Genomic DNA, 16,994 nt, shown 5'->3' on the forward strand with positions numbered 1-16,994 from the left:
TCGACAAGTCACACTTCTGTACGATAATGCGCCTTCGCACATCCTTGGAGAGTTGAAAATCTCTAATGTTTAACTGATCCCGCTCCCGCCAAAACAACATTAAAGATCAGCCTATGGATGCTGGAGTAATTTCAGCTTTTACACGTCTTTAACGTCGCTATCAGCTGCTGGACGCGCTCGATCTGGATGAACAAAGGCGCTACCAATATTTATATAGCTAATTAGCTTGCGGCAATACGCTGGAGCAAAGCTGAATGGTATTGACTGCCAGAATCGGTCATCGCTAATTGCTTGATTCACACTGGACTCTTCGACAATCGAACTCAAGCGCGCAATGAAGCGGACCTCGACACAGATGAAGACGTAATCGAAAACGAACATCAAAATGCGACCGACGCCCCTTCATATTCGCTATCCCGTGTCAGTCGAAATTTTTCTAAATCAAATCGAGGGAGGCGTAGGTTGAGTTGACGGACAACGAGCTGGTATAATTGGTGTTAGGCCACGCAGACGAACAAGTCCCGAGGTTTCAGACGATGATGACGAGTCAGACGAAAAAAGTTTGCTTATTTCGGTGCAGCTGAATGCTGTGAGTTTTGTAAGTACAATACTCAACGTCGGTAATGAAGATCAGATAGCAGTTCTGAAGGTCCTGTGTGATCTACAACGCAAAATTCGCACACAAAAACACGCCAGACAATCCAAGATGTAACGGGCACCATTCACTGTTATATATAGAGACCTTTTCCAAAATAATATTCTGCTAGAATCTTACAAAGTATCAGATACCAGAGGACATCGGTGATGGCCATAGGAACGGCATTGGTAGACCTCAAAAGTATAGTACAACAGGATATTTTTTTGGAGGATCATTTATCGGAGGTTAGACGTAGATAGAATTTTTAATAGGCAAAAGAATCTATTTATTTAAAGCCTCGAAGGTACATTTTCTAACATGCCCATCAGACGCAGCAAAAGCGGTAAAAATGAAATGAATTTGAAATGCAAATCATACGCAAGCTTATGATATGTAAGGTGGAGCAGGACCAGTTAGTACGAAAGCGAAGAGGTGAATGCATCTACTTGAGTCTAAGAGCATATCTCGAGTCCTTAAGGAAAGAGTCGCTTCGGATCACGTGGAAACATGGAGGCCTTACGGATGTTGCCCAGTCCCAAGTAAAGCATGACAACCCGCTCTAAACCAATACCACCTCCACCATGTGGAAGCGCACCAAGTCGAAACGAATCGATGTAATTGCGCATGGATTCTTGTGGCACACCTAGCTCGTCCATGCGTTGAATAAGAAGCTTGGGATCGTGCACACGCTGCGCGCCAGAAACGATTTCTTCGCCACGAATCATCATGTCATACGAGTTGCTCCAACGCTTGTCTTTAGGATCCGGCATCGTGTAAAACGGACGCACAGCCAGAGGAAACTTATCGAGGATGTAGAAGTCGGTTGCATACTTTTCCTTGACAAGGCGGCCGAGCCACTTTTCGTTCTCAGTGCTCAAGTCATCCTCGGGATCTTGATCGGCACCTGCGTCTTTCAGCATCTTCACACCCTCCTCAAAACTAATAATAAGCGAGGGTTTCAAGTATTGAAGCGGTTCAAATGGATGCTGTTCATTAATAATAGACAATTCTTTGGCATATCGTTGATTAAGACCATCAAAGATATAGATGAACAGGTCCGAAAACACCTCCAGCACTTCATGGTAGTGCTCTTTAATAGTCATCTCCAGATCAAGCCCCACAAACTCGCACATGTGACGGTGTGTGTTCGAATTCTCGGCACGAAATACAGGGCCAATTTCGAAAACGCGTTCAAGGCCAGCGACAGCACAAGCCATTTGCTTGTACGTCTGGGGACTTTGAGCCAACGCAGCATCTTGGTCAAAATATTTGAGCGTAAAACAATTCGCACCACTCTCTGAGGCGCCACCCACGAGCTTGGGGGTGTGGATTTCGACAAAATCTCTATCTACGAGAAATTCGCGAAACAGATGTCCTACGGCGGCCTGAATGCGCATAATGCACTGGTTTGCAGGCGTCCGCAAGTCAAGTGGGCGAGTGTTAAGACGGGTTTCTATACCCACATTCACATAGCCGGAACCCTTGGCTTTGACAATGGCATCAGGACGGGCAGCGTCCTCTACTTGAAATGGAAGTTCGGACAAAGCTTTGCTAACGACAAAGAACTTCTCGACGTCCAGCTCCACATCTTTCTGTGTGGTACTAAGCACAGGCCTTTCGGGCACACGAAGCGTAACGAACACGTCGACGACAGATTCCTTCGATACACCGGCTGCATACTTGATCATGGGCCGCGAAACTATGTCACTTTCGTGCAAGGTAGCTTGAATAGTGGCCGTCTGCTCGCGCAAAGTGACGAATGCGATCTTTGACTTGGCACGCAAAGCCTGCAAATAACCTCGTACCCAGAAGCTTTGGCCTTGTAGCTCCGGATTTAAATCCTTTATTCTACAGAAATTGGAAGAATTGCACAAAATTTTAGCTTGACTGCTATGAAAGGAGAAATTATTGACCACTTACGACTTGTAGTCGTGCAATGGGCGCTCCTGCGACTGGACAAGTGGTAAATCGCCATAAGATTCGGTGAGAGAAGGTGCAGAAGCTTCTGTGGTAGCTTTTTGGCGCTCAAGAATACGTAGCTCCTTCTTGGTGAGTTTCTTTGGATGCGTCGCGTCAGCCATCGTGTGTAATTGTTTAATTCCAGCCTTTAAATTATGTGATGTAGAAGAAATTATTCACGAATTAAACCGTAAAATTTTACGCATTTTCATTCGAATACTGAAATATGAATTTTAGTCAGGACACATTACGACCACCCGATATTGATGTCTAGCATCAAGCCGTCTTAATTCTTAGTCATGTTGTTAAGTGTTACAAACACTTGACATAAATCATCTCATGAAGCTCATGAGCTTTATTAACGCAGATTGGCGGTCGTCGTCCTTTAAATGGAAAACTTACGTTATAGTAAGAATTCTGTGCTGGTGGTGTAACGGGGTATATCATTACATAAACTAACACTTAAAGGTTGTTAATTAATATATTATCTAAAAGGTGCATCATATTTGGAGAATATTATCGTATTTAGTAATATTGAATAAGCTTATCTATGGTCGATATAGGTCATTATATCTACTTGCTCCGCGTTAGCACTGGACGCGCGCAAAGAGAGACAGATAAGACTTTATTACACGTTTTGAATTAGCATACAATTAAGTTAGTAATAAATAGATATAAAACAGAAGAGCTCAATTATAACAAATACAATTTACTTTTAACCCTCTTTAAAGACATGGACGTGTTAGATGATAATGGAAATCCGTATCGCGTTTCGCGTGATAGCTACTCCTTTCTAAGTGACATAGAAATGAGGGCAACGGTCGCGGGCCTACGTTGTTGCGAAATCGCAACAGCGAGGCGGACCGCCAAAAAACGGTTGGGGTCAGTAGGGGCGCAACACCCTACTGATCGAGCAACTCAAGAGAATTTGCAAATCACTTGACTTAAGTTGCTCCATACACATATATATATATATATATATATCTGCACCTGGTGATGAGGTATCCCTCATCACCTTGAAATTAAAAGTGACAGATGATTTGTCACTCAGAGCCCTAGTGGACTGTCGGGCGTCGAATAACTTTATTTTCGCCAATCGCTAGAGGGTCGTAGGCTCAAATATGTTGAGCGCGACATCCCTCCAACGAGGATCACGGTGCGTCTAGCGAGAGGCGCATCGATAATAGTGATGAAACGACATGGGAAATTTCACTCCACGTTAAAAGATTTACGGTACGATGATGATTTCATCGTACTGGATTTTGATGACAAATTTGACAAATTTGATGTCATCCTAGCTTTACCTTGGCTCAGAAAATATGAGTTAAGAATCAGCTGGCAGCATTGATCCGTGAAGATGCCTGCCACTTGTTCATCAGATGGCCATCTGATGAACGTCTTGGAGCGTCCAAAAGCGTGTGGGTGTACTACGAGTGAGCGCGATGGCCTCACTTGTGGTACGGTAGTTAGTACGACTGCACAAGATCTCAGTGTGATTACAAATCACCCTGTGGAGTCAGCTGCCGGCGGCTGCGCTAATGCACAGGCAGCGCCGAAGGTCCACCACTCGAAAAAGTCGAGTGGATTGAGACATTAATGTACGTCTAGCGGGCGACATTCAAGAAAGATACCGTTGTCCCATAGGGACAACACGATGATGCTAGGTCGAGTAGAGAGTTGACTGTAGAGGACCCGACTGTGATAGCGCAATCACACTCGGAAGACGTTGAGGGAATAAGGCCCCACGTACTTGAGGAGAAATCTCCTCAAATAGTTAATGTTGAAGTGACTAGACTTCAAGATCCCGAGGGATTAATCCCTCGGCAGCCTGTGGATAAATCTCAGGAAGAAACCGAGACATTAAACGTCTTGATTAATGACGGTTCAAGAGTAGGCGCTTATACTCTTGATCTGTATGCGCCTCCGAAGTTAACTTCGGAGGTAACTCAATTACCAACCCTAGAACCTAAGCGGTTCTTGAGAGATCTGCATGGTGGTAAAATCAAGCAGATCTGCGTACTCGTCACAGAGGACGATTACGTAACCGACATTCGGTCAGCGGTAATTTTTGCAGAGAACGAACGGGTTCTCAGCAGCTCATCGATGGACGAAAGTGTCCTCGATGTGAAGATTTGGATGGAACGTCTTAGATCCCAATCCTGGGAGTCTTTGAAGACAAACCTTTTATACAAGATGTCTTCCCTGAATCAGAATAGTGCGAGTTGCCTGAGAATTAAGGTTACTAGACACAAATCGACCTGATACCCGGTTCGAAATACTGTGTCATGAAGCAGTTGGCATTGCCTCATGAGCAAGTATTAGCGATCGACAAATTCTTTGCCGATTGCTTAGCAGCGGGCCATTTATGGAAGTCAACCCACTCACATAGCTCTCTGACCTTCTGCGTGCGTAAAGCAACAGGAGGGTGGCGGATTGTGCATGAGTTCAATAACTTGATCTCTGCAACGGGTCGGGCTCAAATACCGATACCACGAAAAAACATAATCATTGATGGTATGTCAAAAAGTACGATCTTTTCGTCAATGGATCTGATGGATAGATTCTATCAGATCCCAATGCGTAAACAGGATCTCCCGTTCACAGAAGTAAGCACCCCAAGCGGAATGCTACGAGAGTGGCTGATTATCCCACAGGGGCTAAGTAATGTCCCTGCGAGATAACAAAGATCTGTAATCAATCTGTTGAGATCGGTGCAGAATTTTGCACCGAGTTATTTTGATGACGTCTTCGTTCGTAGCAGAGCCATAAAAGAAAGTCGGACGTTGTAGTACGCCGTACTCACGTCCGAAAGATCTCACACTTATGCGTAAGCACAAAGTTATGCAAATCACAAGAAGTGGATATTCGCTGCAAGCAAAATACTACTTCTTGGGTGCATCTTGGGTAAAGAAGGTGTGCGCCCTGATCCGAAATATGAAGGCAATCACCGAATGGCCTGTGCCAGCCGATTCAAAGGGACTTCGAAAGTTCCTCGGCTTAGCGGCGTACTTACATAAGTACATCCGCTATCATGCCGAAAAGACAATACATAATTCTTCTACATTCAAGAAAATGTAAAAAGTTCATGAAACGCTGATTGTCAGCGTTCCTTTGAGGGCATTAAGCAAAGCTTGTTTGGAATTCCCAATCCTGGCGATTGCTAGTGGTCTATGACGCCAGCGATTTTGCAATCGGTTGTGCGTAAATGCAATATGATATAGACGGCGCAGAGCGCATTGTCCTCACCATGAAATATGAAGTAGCTAATTTTAGGGTCTATCTCTTGGGAGATAAACCGTTCATCGTAAATACGGACCATGCGTCTTTACGCACGGCTGTAAACAGTTCGCACCTCTCGCAAAGGATGGCGAGAGTGAAGTATAAACCAAGACGACTTAACGTCGTCGCTGATGCCTTTTCGCGCCGGCCCAATTTTGAACAGGCTACGCAAATCAACAGTGAGCATAAGACCACTGTTTTCTCAATAAGTGTACCGTCGTTAACATTACTTGACGACGTTAGATAAGCTTATCAAGAAGATAAGGCTCTTAAAGGGTTGATGGATTACCTTACAGATCCATTCCAATAATCCTAGAAAGATTTTTGACATTGTATCGATCCTCAACAGATCTATATAGAACACGCAATGGTTTGTTTTATTAAACAGCCATTGCTGGCGACACACCTCGTGTCGTCATCCCTACCCCAAAAAATTTGCGATTACGCATTATGTATGAGTCCCTCGATGCACCAAAAAGTGGTCATCGTGTACATGAGGAGACTTATCTCATGATAAGTCGCGCCTTTTACTGGCCACGCCAGTGTGAGTTCGTCCGCAGGTACGTACGTGCTTGCAAATTTTGTCAACGGGTAAAGCCCAGTACCTCGTCCCGTGCTCCATTAAAACCTCTGCTTGTTATGGCAGAGTGTTGGCAAAATCCGTATCTATGGGTGATGTCTTCGGATTCCCCGAAGACAACCAAAAGAATTATTATATTCTCGTTTTCGTTGATCGTTTTAGCAAGATGGTATATTTTTGTGCCGTCCCGGAGTCGATCACAGACAAAGGCTGTGCTCGTGTCTTTGCTGACACGATAGTTCGACTTCATGGGTACCCCGTGAGCTGGTCTCAGATCGAGACCCTTAATTTACAGCGTAAATGTTTCGTGCTTTTGCACATATAACATCTATGGATGTTCTTATGCTGTTCCACAGCTTGAAGTGCTTCTTCTCCTTTCTTACAAGGCTTAGATCAATGGGTTACGGCCTATTAGACGGTACTTATGTGTCGAAGAGCTTGTACGGTAACCAGGCGCGCTAGCACGAGCAGACTTAAAGTCTAATTCAGCGCGTAGCGCTATGGTAACTGCATTTTTCAAAGTAGCAGGGTGGGATTGGAATAATTTCGTCTGAGCAACTTCCTCAGTGAGACCCCCCACAAAGATTGTTTCGGCAATTGCTTCTTGTACCGGGTCTTGATGCATAGATGCAATGAGAGTTCTCAACTCCAGGACATATCCCCCTAGGGCTCGTTTACCCTATCGAGTCGCTATGAGCCGTGATGCATGCGAAAAACCAGATCAGGCGGTGCAAACATGCCGGTGATTTGCTACTTCAGTGAATGCCATGAGGAAAAAAAGCGTCGTTTGTGGACGTGCTGCACGGGAGTGCCCACTCCATCGCTCTACCTCCGAGCTTAAAATTAGCCATAGCCACCTATAGTAGTTCTGTTAAGAAAAGGCAGAGTAAATGGACATTTGCATCTGCTTGATCCAAAAAGGTAGATTTTCTCCCACTTTTCCTCAAATGGCTTCACATTGACAACTAAAAAGCAAGCCTTAGGCTTTGAATCAGGTACAGAGATGTACCGAGTTGGCATAGAAGCCGCAAGGTCTGTCAAAATCAAAGAAGATTCATGTTGCATGAAAACTTCAAGCCTTGCATGCAGGACCTCTGGTCCCTGGGGCATAATGACTCTATATGTTGAAGCCCGAATAAAGCTTTGAGCTGGTCATACGCTATGTGTTGCGCCTCTGAAAGATCTGGAAATGTTTCCATTTCAGTGAAAGCTTAGTCTTATGTAGACTTAGGCGTAGATTGACTACGAGTGCTTCCAGGTGTAGCGGAGAAACGTCGCTCCTTGAGTCAGAAGAAGACTTATAGACTTAAAGAGTTTTTAGTTAGATAGATCTAATTGAGCATATCTTTCTAGATACCTTGCGTAACGGATAACGCAAGGCGTCATCCCTTCTAATGTGAATGCACCTATTTGCATCACATACACAAGGGTTGGTCACAAGTGTGAACCACACCCGAGTAGTGGGTCTAATTACTTTACTAATTTACTGATTATCCCCTTAAGTACACCAAGTGTACTTTACGGGGACTGTGTAACACTACGGCAAATTTAGTTTGTTACACCATTCTCCCCCTTATAGAACGAATTTAGATTTTTAATTCGTCAAAGAGGTGCGAGGAACTGCGAGCTGCTTAACATGCCGTTAGCTCTCTCAGTCCCTCTAGCGACCTGTGCTTCCATACACGGTGCCAAATATGCCACCTAAAAGGGCCACGTTGGTGGGTCGTCTGCGTAGACACCTGCTCAACCTCGCACTAAGCGCACGCACCGCGTTAACACGTCGGCGACGTCCAATGCCTTAGTCGAAACGCCGACAGCTACTGCTGCTGTCGCGTTAACAGGGCTTAAGAAATCACCTCTTTTTAACAGTGAGGATGTTGATCCGTCGCTCATTGTCGACTACAATGAGTCGACACCGTTGCCGTCACCTCATAGTAGTGATGCGGACAACGAATTCATGAGGAAGGATGATGGCGCATTATTGCTCATCCAAACTTCTCTCATGGCTCACAACATGGAAACAGCAACAATTACGAATGATGTCTCGTCGTCTGCGCTGGATAGCGCAGCGACAGGTAACGAGAGCGCTGCCCATAAATGCGCAGCCGCTTTTTCGTTGGGTAAATCCACAACGCCTTATGCTCCGACCATTATCCATAATGGTTCTCACATAAAGCATTTTTAGCCTAAAGCTCTGCCGACGACACTTGAACGTGCTCATTCGGTGTCAAAAGCCAGTCGGTTTGAACGTCGCTATGTGAAGGTGGCATATCACTGATACCTTCTCCATTTAAAATGGCCTCGTTTAAACGGGCCAAGAGCGTCGCTCTTAGAGTGCGGCCTTCTAGACGCTCATAAATATTATGGCGTCTTTAAACCATGGAAGGCTCAGAGAATATCGCTTAGTCATATTTTCCCGATCCCAATTGTGTTGCGTTAAGATGAAACGGTTGACCACCACGAGGCGGAATTCACGCACCGCATTCTTCCGCATTCCGATGCGATGGAACAGCGGTCGCAACAAATTTCTCCCGCTTGCGTGTGAAGGAAATTAGGGGCGGTACTGTACCCTCTATTGCTTCCCATAACGCTGCTTTTGCTAGTCCATTTGAGACTAGGGCAGCAGGCGCAGCTGGTGCTCCTTTTCATTGGCAATTATTAAGTCGGGCAGATCAATACGAAGGGTATCGATCGGTTCCCAAGAGTCGTCACACTTCGGGTAACCTCTCCATTGGACGAGGACCTGATACCATTGCCCCACGGAGCGGTGGGCAAGCAAGCTACTAACAAGAAAGCGTTGATTCCCACCCGCCTCCATTAGTGCAGGCGGCGCCTGATAGGAGCGGCGATCTCGCCATCCTAGTCGTGGCTGCCTTACCTTCTTCCGTTCAGTCGCCGGCGTCAAGCGGTGCTAAACGACGTATTGTGAATCTCGACAGTCAAGTCTTGCAACTGACCTCGGATCTTTATGATGTCTGAGCGAAGGTTCGTCAGCGTTATGAACACCTGAAAACTCGCTTGGACCTTCTGGGTAAGATAATAAGGAGGGATCCGCGTTACTTGCGTGATCTCCCTCACTCTCCGAGTCCTACTCGTGGTGGGAGGAGTCGGTCGGCTGATAGTTTTCCGCGGTCTCCGTCTCCCTGACCCGAACGACGCTCGACTCACAGTCGGCGTCATCATCGGTCTCCTTAGACGGATCGGGGTATGTTACCTCATTTGGGTCTACATACCGTTTAGACGACCCATGTAAAATACGGAATGCATCTTTATATACGGGAGAAAGGTGAGCCTATAATTAAGGTCTCCATCCTCTTCTACCTAGTAAAGAGCCCAATTAAACGCGGCAACAACTTCGTAGTAACTCCATGTAGTACAGAAATTGCTTTTTTGGGTAGGGTAGCAGAACTTAATAGTACTTTGCCACCCACTCTAAAGCGTTCAATATTTTTGCGACCATTTCGGTCCGCATATTTTTTTGTTTGTCCGGTGCGTTTGCATTTGCGACACGGACTTTACGTGTGATGGCTAGTCGCTCATCCACCAAGCGTTGAACCTTACTCACGCTTTTAGCATCAAACTTGTGTATGATACCGCCAACAGGTCGGTCATAAGGCGTAGTTTTATTGACTACTGCCAATTTGACAGGGTCACTAGGGCAAGTATCTGTCTTTGAGATGATACCTTCATGGTCATCGTCATATGGACGAAACTATGTACTTCTTTCGCACCGAGCATAGTTAAGGCCTTCCCACTAAGACTCGGGCTGCGCACAAACGAGACTGGCATCCGAGAACGGCGTAGTCTATGTATAAGAAATAGTGTGTCACCAGTACTAGCGTGGACTGTTATTTATTGCGAACTCCACAAAAAACAATTGCTTGCTTCATTTTATTGAAGTTGTCATAGCTCGTAAGATATTCGCCACGACCCGATTGGCACGTTTTGTTTGGCCTTCGGTCTGGGGATGATCTGCGGTCGACATGTGGGGCTTGCTACTTAGCAGTTCGAACACATTTCGCCATCCCGTGTCGTCGGTATACACGATCCAGGAACAAGAGAGCTGCCTCCTTGCCTGTGATCGATGTCTTACATGGTGCTAAATGCACAATTTTGCTCAGTCTGTCTAGAAAGACGACGAGCCCGTCCGACCCTTATGATCGGGCAACATGCGAAACATGAAGTTTAGACTTACTGACTTCCAACAGTTGGTTGGAATCGGTAGCGGCTTCAGTGGCGCACTGCTGGACGATGCAGGCTATATGTGCTGACACTGCTCGCATAAGCGAATATAGATGGCCACCCATCTACATAGGTGTCGCCACCAAAATTCCTCTGACACTCGTAAGAATGCCTTTTCACGGCCCACATGCCCTTTTGATGGCGCATCATGAGACTCGTGAAGGACTATCAGCTTAATACCTGTGTCATCAGGCACAAAGATTCTCAAGGGATCACAAGGATACAGCTGATGCCACAACAGGCCATCACTGTAGCTAAAATAGCTTTCAGGTGCAACGGAAGGGTCACATTTCGTCCTTTCGTCCACCAAAGTGATCCAACAGCAGGCGATAATGGTCGTCCTGACTGTAGCTCTCTTCTATTTCAAAGGCCAATGAGCTTGTCACGTGGTATGCCTTCATGGCTGCCAATCTTGACGGCTGAATTTGTGCTTTCGCACTAGACACACTTTCCTGGTGTCTTACCTCGAAGTCTTGTCTGCGCGATAAAGCGTCAGCCAAGATATTCGACTTACCCGGCTTGTATTCAACTTTGAAATTAAATTTAGAGAAGAATGATAGCCATCTGTCATTCTAGGCAAGAGGTGCGGTGAGTTTATTGCGGTCCGCAGTGATGCGTGATCCCTATAAACCACATATAGTTCGGTGCCCAATAGGTGCACACGAAACTGAAACATGAGTATACTTTATTGAAAATAGCTCTTTGCATGCACAGGGTAATTCAGTTCCGCGGCTTTTTAGAAGCCGGGACTGGTAAGAGATGACACGGGCAACGCCGTCGTCATCCTTCTGCATTTGCACGCCGCCGATTGCAAATTACTTGCATCGCAGACGACGCCAAAGGGCTTATCCGCGTCAGGCAATGCCAAGATCGGTGCCTCCACAAGAGACTGCTTCACTGATGTGAACCCATCTTATTGTTCTTTTAGCCAAACCCATTCTGTGTCCGTTTCTTAGGAGATCAAAAAATGTTTTAGTTTGCTCAGCGTTATTCTTGCTACACGTATGCAAGTAATTAGCGAGTCCCATAAATTGGCGCAAATCCTTCGCATGCCGTGGGACTGGCCATTCCATTAACAATTTTACCTTGTCTGGGTCTGCTCGTACACCATGTGTACCTACGATGCAACCCACCACAGGTATCTCAGGGTCCCCTATGACGCACTTTTGAAAGTTGACGTACAGTTGGGCGTCCTTCAAAGTCTGCAACACAGCGTCTAAATGACGCTTGTGTGACTCTATTGCACCCAGCCCGTCCTCGGCCCTACTATGCACGAATACATCGTCAAAGTAATGGGGCGCCTAGGCACGGTGCTGACGCATCACGTGAGCCACCACTCGGTTGAATGTCGCTGGTACGTTTTTCAAACCTTGGGAATCACAAGCCACTCCCAAAGCATCCCGCTTGGGGTGCTTACTGCCGTTTTGGCTACATCAAACTCTCTCATGAGTACCTGATAGTAGCCATCCTTCAAATCCAACGCGGAAAAGATAGGTGACTTTCCCATGGAATTCAACAGAACGTCTTTCCGCGGGATTGGCGTTTGCGCCGGTATGGTGTCGTCGTGTCTAGCTTATTGTAAGCATTAACCACGCGCCAACCACATGTGGCCTTACGCACACAAAAGGTCGGGCTGCAGTGAGGCGATTTGCTCTCACGTAAATCTCCCGCCTTGGCTCGCTTGTCGAAGTTCTTGTCAATATAATCGACTTGTTCTTTCGGCAACGGCCATTGCCTGGTCACACAATGCTTGGTGCCAGGCTCGAGATCAACCTCGTGCCCGATGCTCCTATCTGCTGATAGGCGGCTCGGCACTTCTTCTGGGAACACATCGCGACGTTTCCACAGAACCTCTAAGAACGGACTGTCTCTCGAGGCATCCCAGCCTTGAGCAGCGGACCGTTTGTTATTATCGTTTCTGGGACGCTCTCGTCCATTGTGGACGACGAGCAACAGTCCACCAATTTATCTTCTGGAACTGGCGCGGCTATTTCGTGGATCGAGGTATTCGAAGCCAAAGACGACAATATAGCAGGGGCGTTCTCAGTTAGTGCTCCAGCATGTCCTTAATCTGTCGAGGAGATGGTGAAACGCCTCAAGATGTCGTGGGATCTATTTCTTGCCGAATTAAAGGAAGGAAAGATCGAAGGCCCGTCCTCGTCAATTGGGATCGATCCAAAAGTCTTTCGTTTTGACGTGCCTTTGATCGTCCTTATCTGATGGGTACTCGTGCTCCGAGTAACCACGACCTTCGACTGAAAGCGGGTGCCGTTGCTCTCTTGGCCAGCGCACCCCTTCCAACCGCACCAGGCTCTAGGTGACTTCCTGTCAGCTTGCCTTCTACTGCCACAGGCTTTCGGCTCTGTGCAGGACAATTGGACACATGACTTGTTGTCATCGTCCTTTTCACTACCAGTCTTCATGAGCTAAGTAGGGCTTGGTGACATTTTACATTCCGTCATTGCACCTTCAACTGTGTTCGACACGACATCAGTTGCATATGCCTCTCGCAGGAGCAAATCCTTTCCCGTGTACTGCGCAGGGTTTACAGCTGTGCGTGTACGCCAGATTATCCTAATATGGAAAACGCGCCATCATTGTCAAATGAATGGATTGAGCAGGTTAAGGATCGCCATGGCTTTGAGGCTTTCAAGTCGCACGGCGAGGGCGGATCAGCTGATATGGAGACGATCAAAGAAGCGCTACCAACCCGGAAAGAAAAGCTACGAGTTATAAGACATCTATAATACAGATGAGTCTGGTCTCTTCTATCGAATGGCTTCGGATAAAACAATGGCGCGCACGCAAATCGAAAGGTCAAAACAAGACAGAACAAGATTTACTTCTGCCTTCACTGCAGGTGGCTCACATCGGCTCAAACCGTTCATCATCGGTCACGCTCAATACCATAAGCACTTAATAAAAAATCTGGCGAGGAGCTTGGCTCCCTTTGTCGCTGGAGCTAGAGAACTGGATGACAAGCAAACACTTTCAAGAGTGTCTGACGAAGAAATAAATTATTCGACAAGTCACACTTCTGTACGATAATGCGCCTTCGCACATCCTTGGAGAGTTGAAAATCTCTAATGTTTAACTGATCCCGCTCCCGCCAAAACAACATTAAAGATCAGCCTATGGATGCTGGAGTAATTTCAGCTTTTACACGTCTTTAACGTCGCTATCAGCTGCTGGACGCGCTCGATCTGGATGAACAAAGGCGCTACCAATATTTATATAGCTAATTAGCTTGCGGCAATACGCTGGAGCAAAGCTGAATGGTATTGACTGCCAGAATCGGTCATCGCTAATTGCTTGATTCACACTGGACTCTTCGACAATCGAACTCAAGCGCGCAATGAAGCGGACCTCGACACAGATGAAGACGTAATCGAAAACGAACATCAAAATGCGACCGACGCCCCTTCATATTCGCTATCCCGTGTCAGTCGAAATTTTTCTAAATCAAATCGAGGGAGGCGTAGGTTGAGTTGACGGACAACGAGCTGGTATAATTGGTGTTAGGCCACGCAGACGAACAAGTCCCGAGGTTTCAGACGATGATGACGAGTCAGACGAAAAAAGTTTGCTTATTTCGGTGCAGCTGAATGCTGTGAGTTTTGTAAGTACAATACTCAACGTCGGTAATGAAGATCAGATAGCAGTTCTGAAGGTCCTGTGTGATCTACAACGCAAAATTCGCACACAAAAACACGCCAGACAATCCAAGATGTAACGGGCACCATTCACTGTTATATATAGAGACCTTTTCCAAAATAATATTCTGCTAGAATCTTACAAAGTATCAGATACCAGAGGACATCGGTGATGGCCATAGGAACGGCATTGGTAGACCTCAAAAGTATAGTACAACAGGATATTTTTTTGGAGGATCATTTATCGGAGGTTAGACGTAGATAGAATTTTTAATAGGCAAAAGAATCTATTTATTTAAAGCCTCGAAGGTACATTTTCTAACATGCCCATCAGACGCAGCAAAAGCGGTAAAAATGAAATGAATTTGAAATGCAAATCATACGCAAGCTTATGATATGTAAGGTGGAGCAGGACCAGTTAGTACGAAAGCGAAGAGGTGAATGCATCTACTTGAGTCTAAGAGCATATCTCGAGTCCTTAAGGAAAGAGTCGCTTCGGATCACGTGGAAACATGGAGGCCTTACGGATGTTGCCCAGTCCCAAGTAAAGCATGACAACCCGCTCTAAACCAATACCACCTCCACCATGTGGAAGCGCACCAAGTCGAAACGAATCGATGTAATTGCGCATGGATTCTTGTGGCACACCTAGCTCGTCCATGCGTTGAATAAGAAGCTTGGGATCGTGCACACGCTGCGCGCCAGAAACGATTTCTTCGCCACGAATCATCATGTCATACGAGTTGCTCCAACGCTTGTCTTTAGGATCCGGCATCGTGTAAAACGGACGCACAGCCAGAGGAAACTTATCGAGGATGTAGAAGTCGGTTGCATACTTTTCCTTGACAAGGCGGCCGAGCCACTTTTCGTTCTCAGTGCTCAAGTCATCCTCGGGATCTTGATCGGCACCTGCGTCTTTCAGCATCTTCACACCCTCCTCAAAACTAATAATAAGCGAGGGTTTCAAGTATTGAAGCGGTTCAAATGGATGCTGTTCATTAATAATAGACAATTCTTTGGCATATCGTTGATTAAGACCATCAAAGATATAGATGAACAGGTCCGAAAACACCTCCAGCACTTCATGGTAGTGCTCTTTAATAGTCATCTCCAGATCAAGCCCCACAAACTCGCACATGTGACGGTGTGTGTTCGAATTCTCGGCACGAAATACAGGGCCAATTTCGAAAACGCGTTCAAGGCCAGCGACAGCACAAGCCATTTGCTTGTACGTCTGGGGACTTTGAGCCAACGCAGCATCTTGGTCAAAATATTTGAGCGTAAAACAATTCGCACCACTCTCTGAGGCGCCACCCACGAGCTTGGGGGTGTGGATTTCGACAAAATCTCTATCTACGAGAAATTCGCGAAACAGATGTCCTACGGCGGCCTGAATGCGCATAATGCACTGGTTTGCAGGCGTCCGCAAGTCAAGTGGGCGAGTGTTAAGACGGGTTTCTATACCCACATTCACATAGCCGGAACCCTTGGCTTTGACAATGGCATCAGGACGGGCAGCGTCCTCTACTTGAAATGGAAGTTCGGACAAAGCTTTGCTAACGACAAAGAACTTCTCGACGTCCAGCTCCACATCTTTCTGTGTGGTACTAAGCACAGGCCTTTCGGGCACACGAAGCGTAACGAACACGTCGACGACAGATTCCTTCGATACACCGGCTGCATACTTGATCATGGGCCGCGAAACTATGTCACTTTCGTGCAAGGTAGCTTGAATAGTGGCCGTCTGCTCGCGCAAAGTGACGAATGCGATCTTTGACTTGGCACGCAAAGCCTGCAAATAACCTCGTACCCAGAAGCTTTGGCCTTGTAGCTCCGGATTTAAATCCTTTATTCTACAGAAATTGGAAGAATTGCACAAAATTTTAGCTTGACTGCTATGAAAGGAGAAATTATTGACCACTTACGACTTGTAGTCGTGCAATGGGCGCTCCTGCGACTGGACAAGTGGTAAATCGCCATAAGATTCGGTGAGAGAAGGTGCAGAAGCTTCTGTGGTAGCTTTTTGGCGCTCAAGAATACGTAGCTCCTTCTTGGTGAGTTTCTTTGGATGCGTCGCGTCAGCCATCGTGTGTAATTGTTTAATTCCAGCCTTTAAATTATGTGATGTAGAAGAAATTATTCACGAATTAAACCGTAAAATTTTACGCATTTTCATTCGAATACTGAAATATGAATTTTAGTCAGGACACATTACGACCACCCGATATTGATGTCTAGCATCAAGCCGTCTTAATTCTTAGTCATGTTGTTAAGTGTTACAAACACTTGACATAAATCATCTCATGAAGCTCATGAGCTTTATTAACGCAGATTGGCGGTCGTCGTCCTTTAAATGGAAAACTTACGTTATAGTAAGAATTCTGTGCTGGTGGTGTAACGGGGTATATCATTACATAAACTAACACTTAAAGGTTGTTAATTAATATATTATCTAAAAGGTGCATCATATTTGGAGAATATTATCGTATTTAGTAATATTGAATAAGCTTATCTATGGTCGATATAGGTCATTATATCTACTTGCTCCGCGTTAGCACTGGACGCGCGCAAAGAGAGACAGATAAGACTTTATTACACGTTTTGAATTAGCATACAATTAAGTTAGTAATAAATAGATATAAAA

The 16,994-nt window shown here is 45.9% G+C and overlaps 2 protein-coding genes across 2 annotated transcripts; both read right to left on the reverse strand.

Moving 5' to 3' along the window:
* Window positions 1-875: 875 nt before the first annotated feature.
* CCR75_000006 (uncharacterized protein) lies at window positions 876-2,718 on the reverse strand (the record flags this gene model as incomplete). The annotated part of the gene is made up of 2 exons (XM_067958114.1): window positions 876-2,485; window positions 2,558-2,718. The coding sequence occupies 2 exons, from the start codon at window positions 2,716-2,718 to the stop codon at window positions 1,111-1,113; spliced, it is 1,536 nt and encodes a 511-aa protein (XP_067823038.1). The 3' UTR covers window positions 876-1,110.
* Window positions 2,719-14,593: 11,875 nt separating this feature from the next.
* On the reverse strand, window positions 14,594-16,436 carry CCR75_000007 (uncharacterized protein; the record flags this gene model as incomplete). The annotated part of the gene is made up of 2 exons (XM_067958115.1): window positions 14,594-16,203; window positions 16,276-16,436. 2 exons carry the CDS (start codon window positions 16,434-16,436, stop codon window positions 14,829-14,831), a joined length of 1,536 nt encoding a protein of 511 aa, XP_067823037.1. The 3' UTR covers window positions 14,594-14,828.
* Between the last annotated feature and the right edge of the window lie 558 nt (window positions 16,437-16,994).

Source organism: Bremia lactucae, linkage group LG1, assembly GCF_004359215.1.
Source record: "Bremia lactucae strain SF5 linkage group LG1, whole genome shotgun sequence".
Lineage (NCBI taxonomy): Eukaryota > Oomycota > Peronosporomycetes > Peronosporales > Peronosporaceae > Bremia > Bremia lactucae.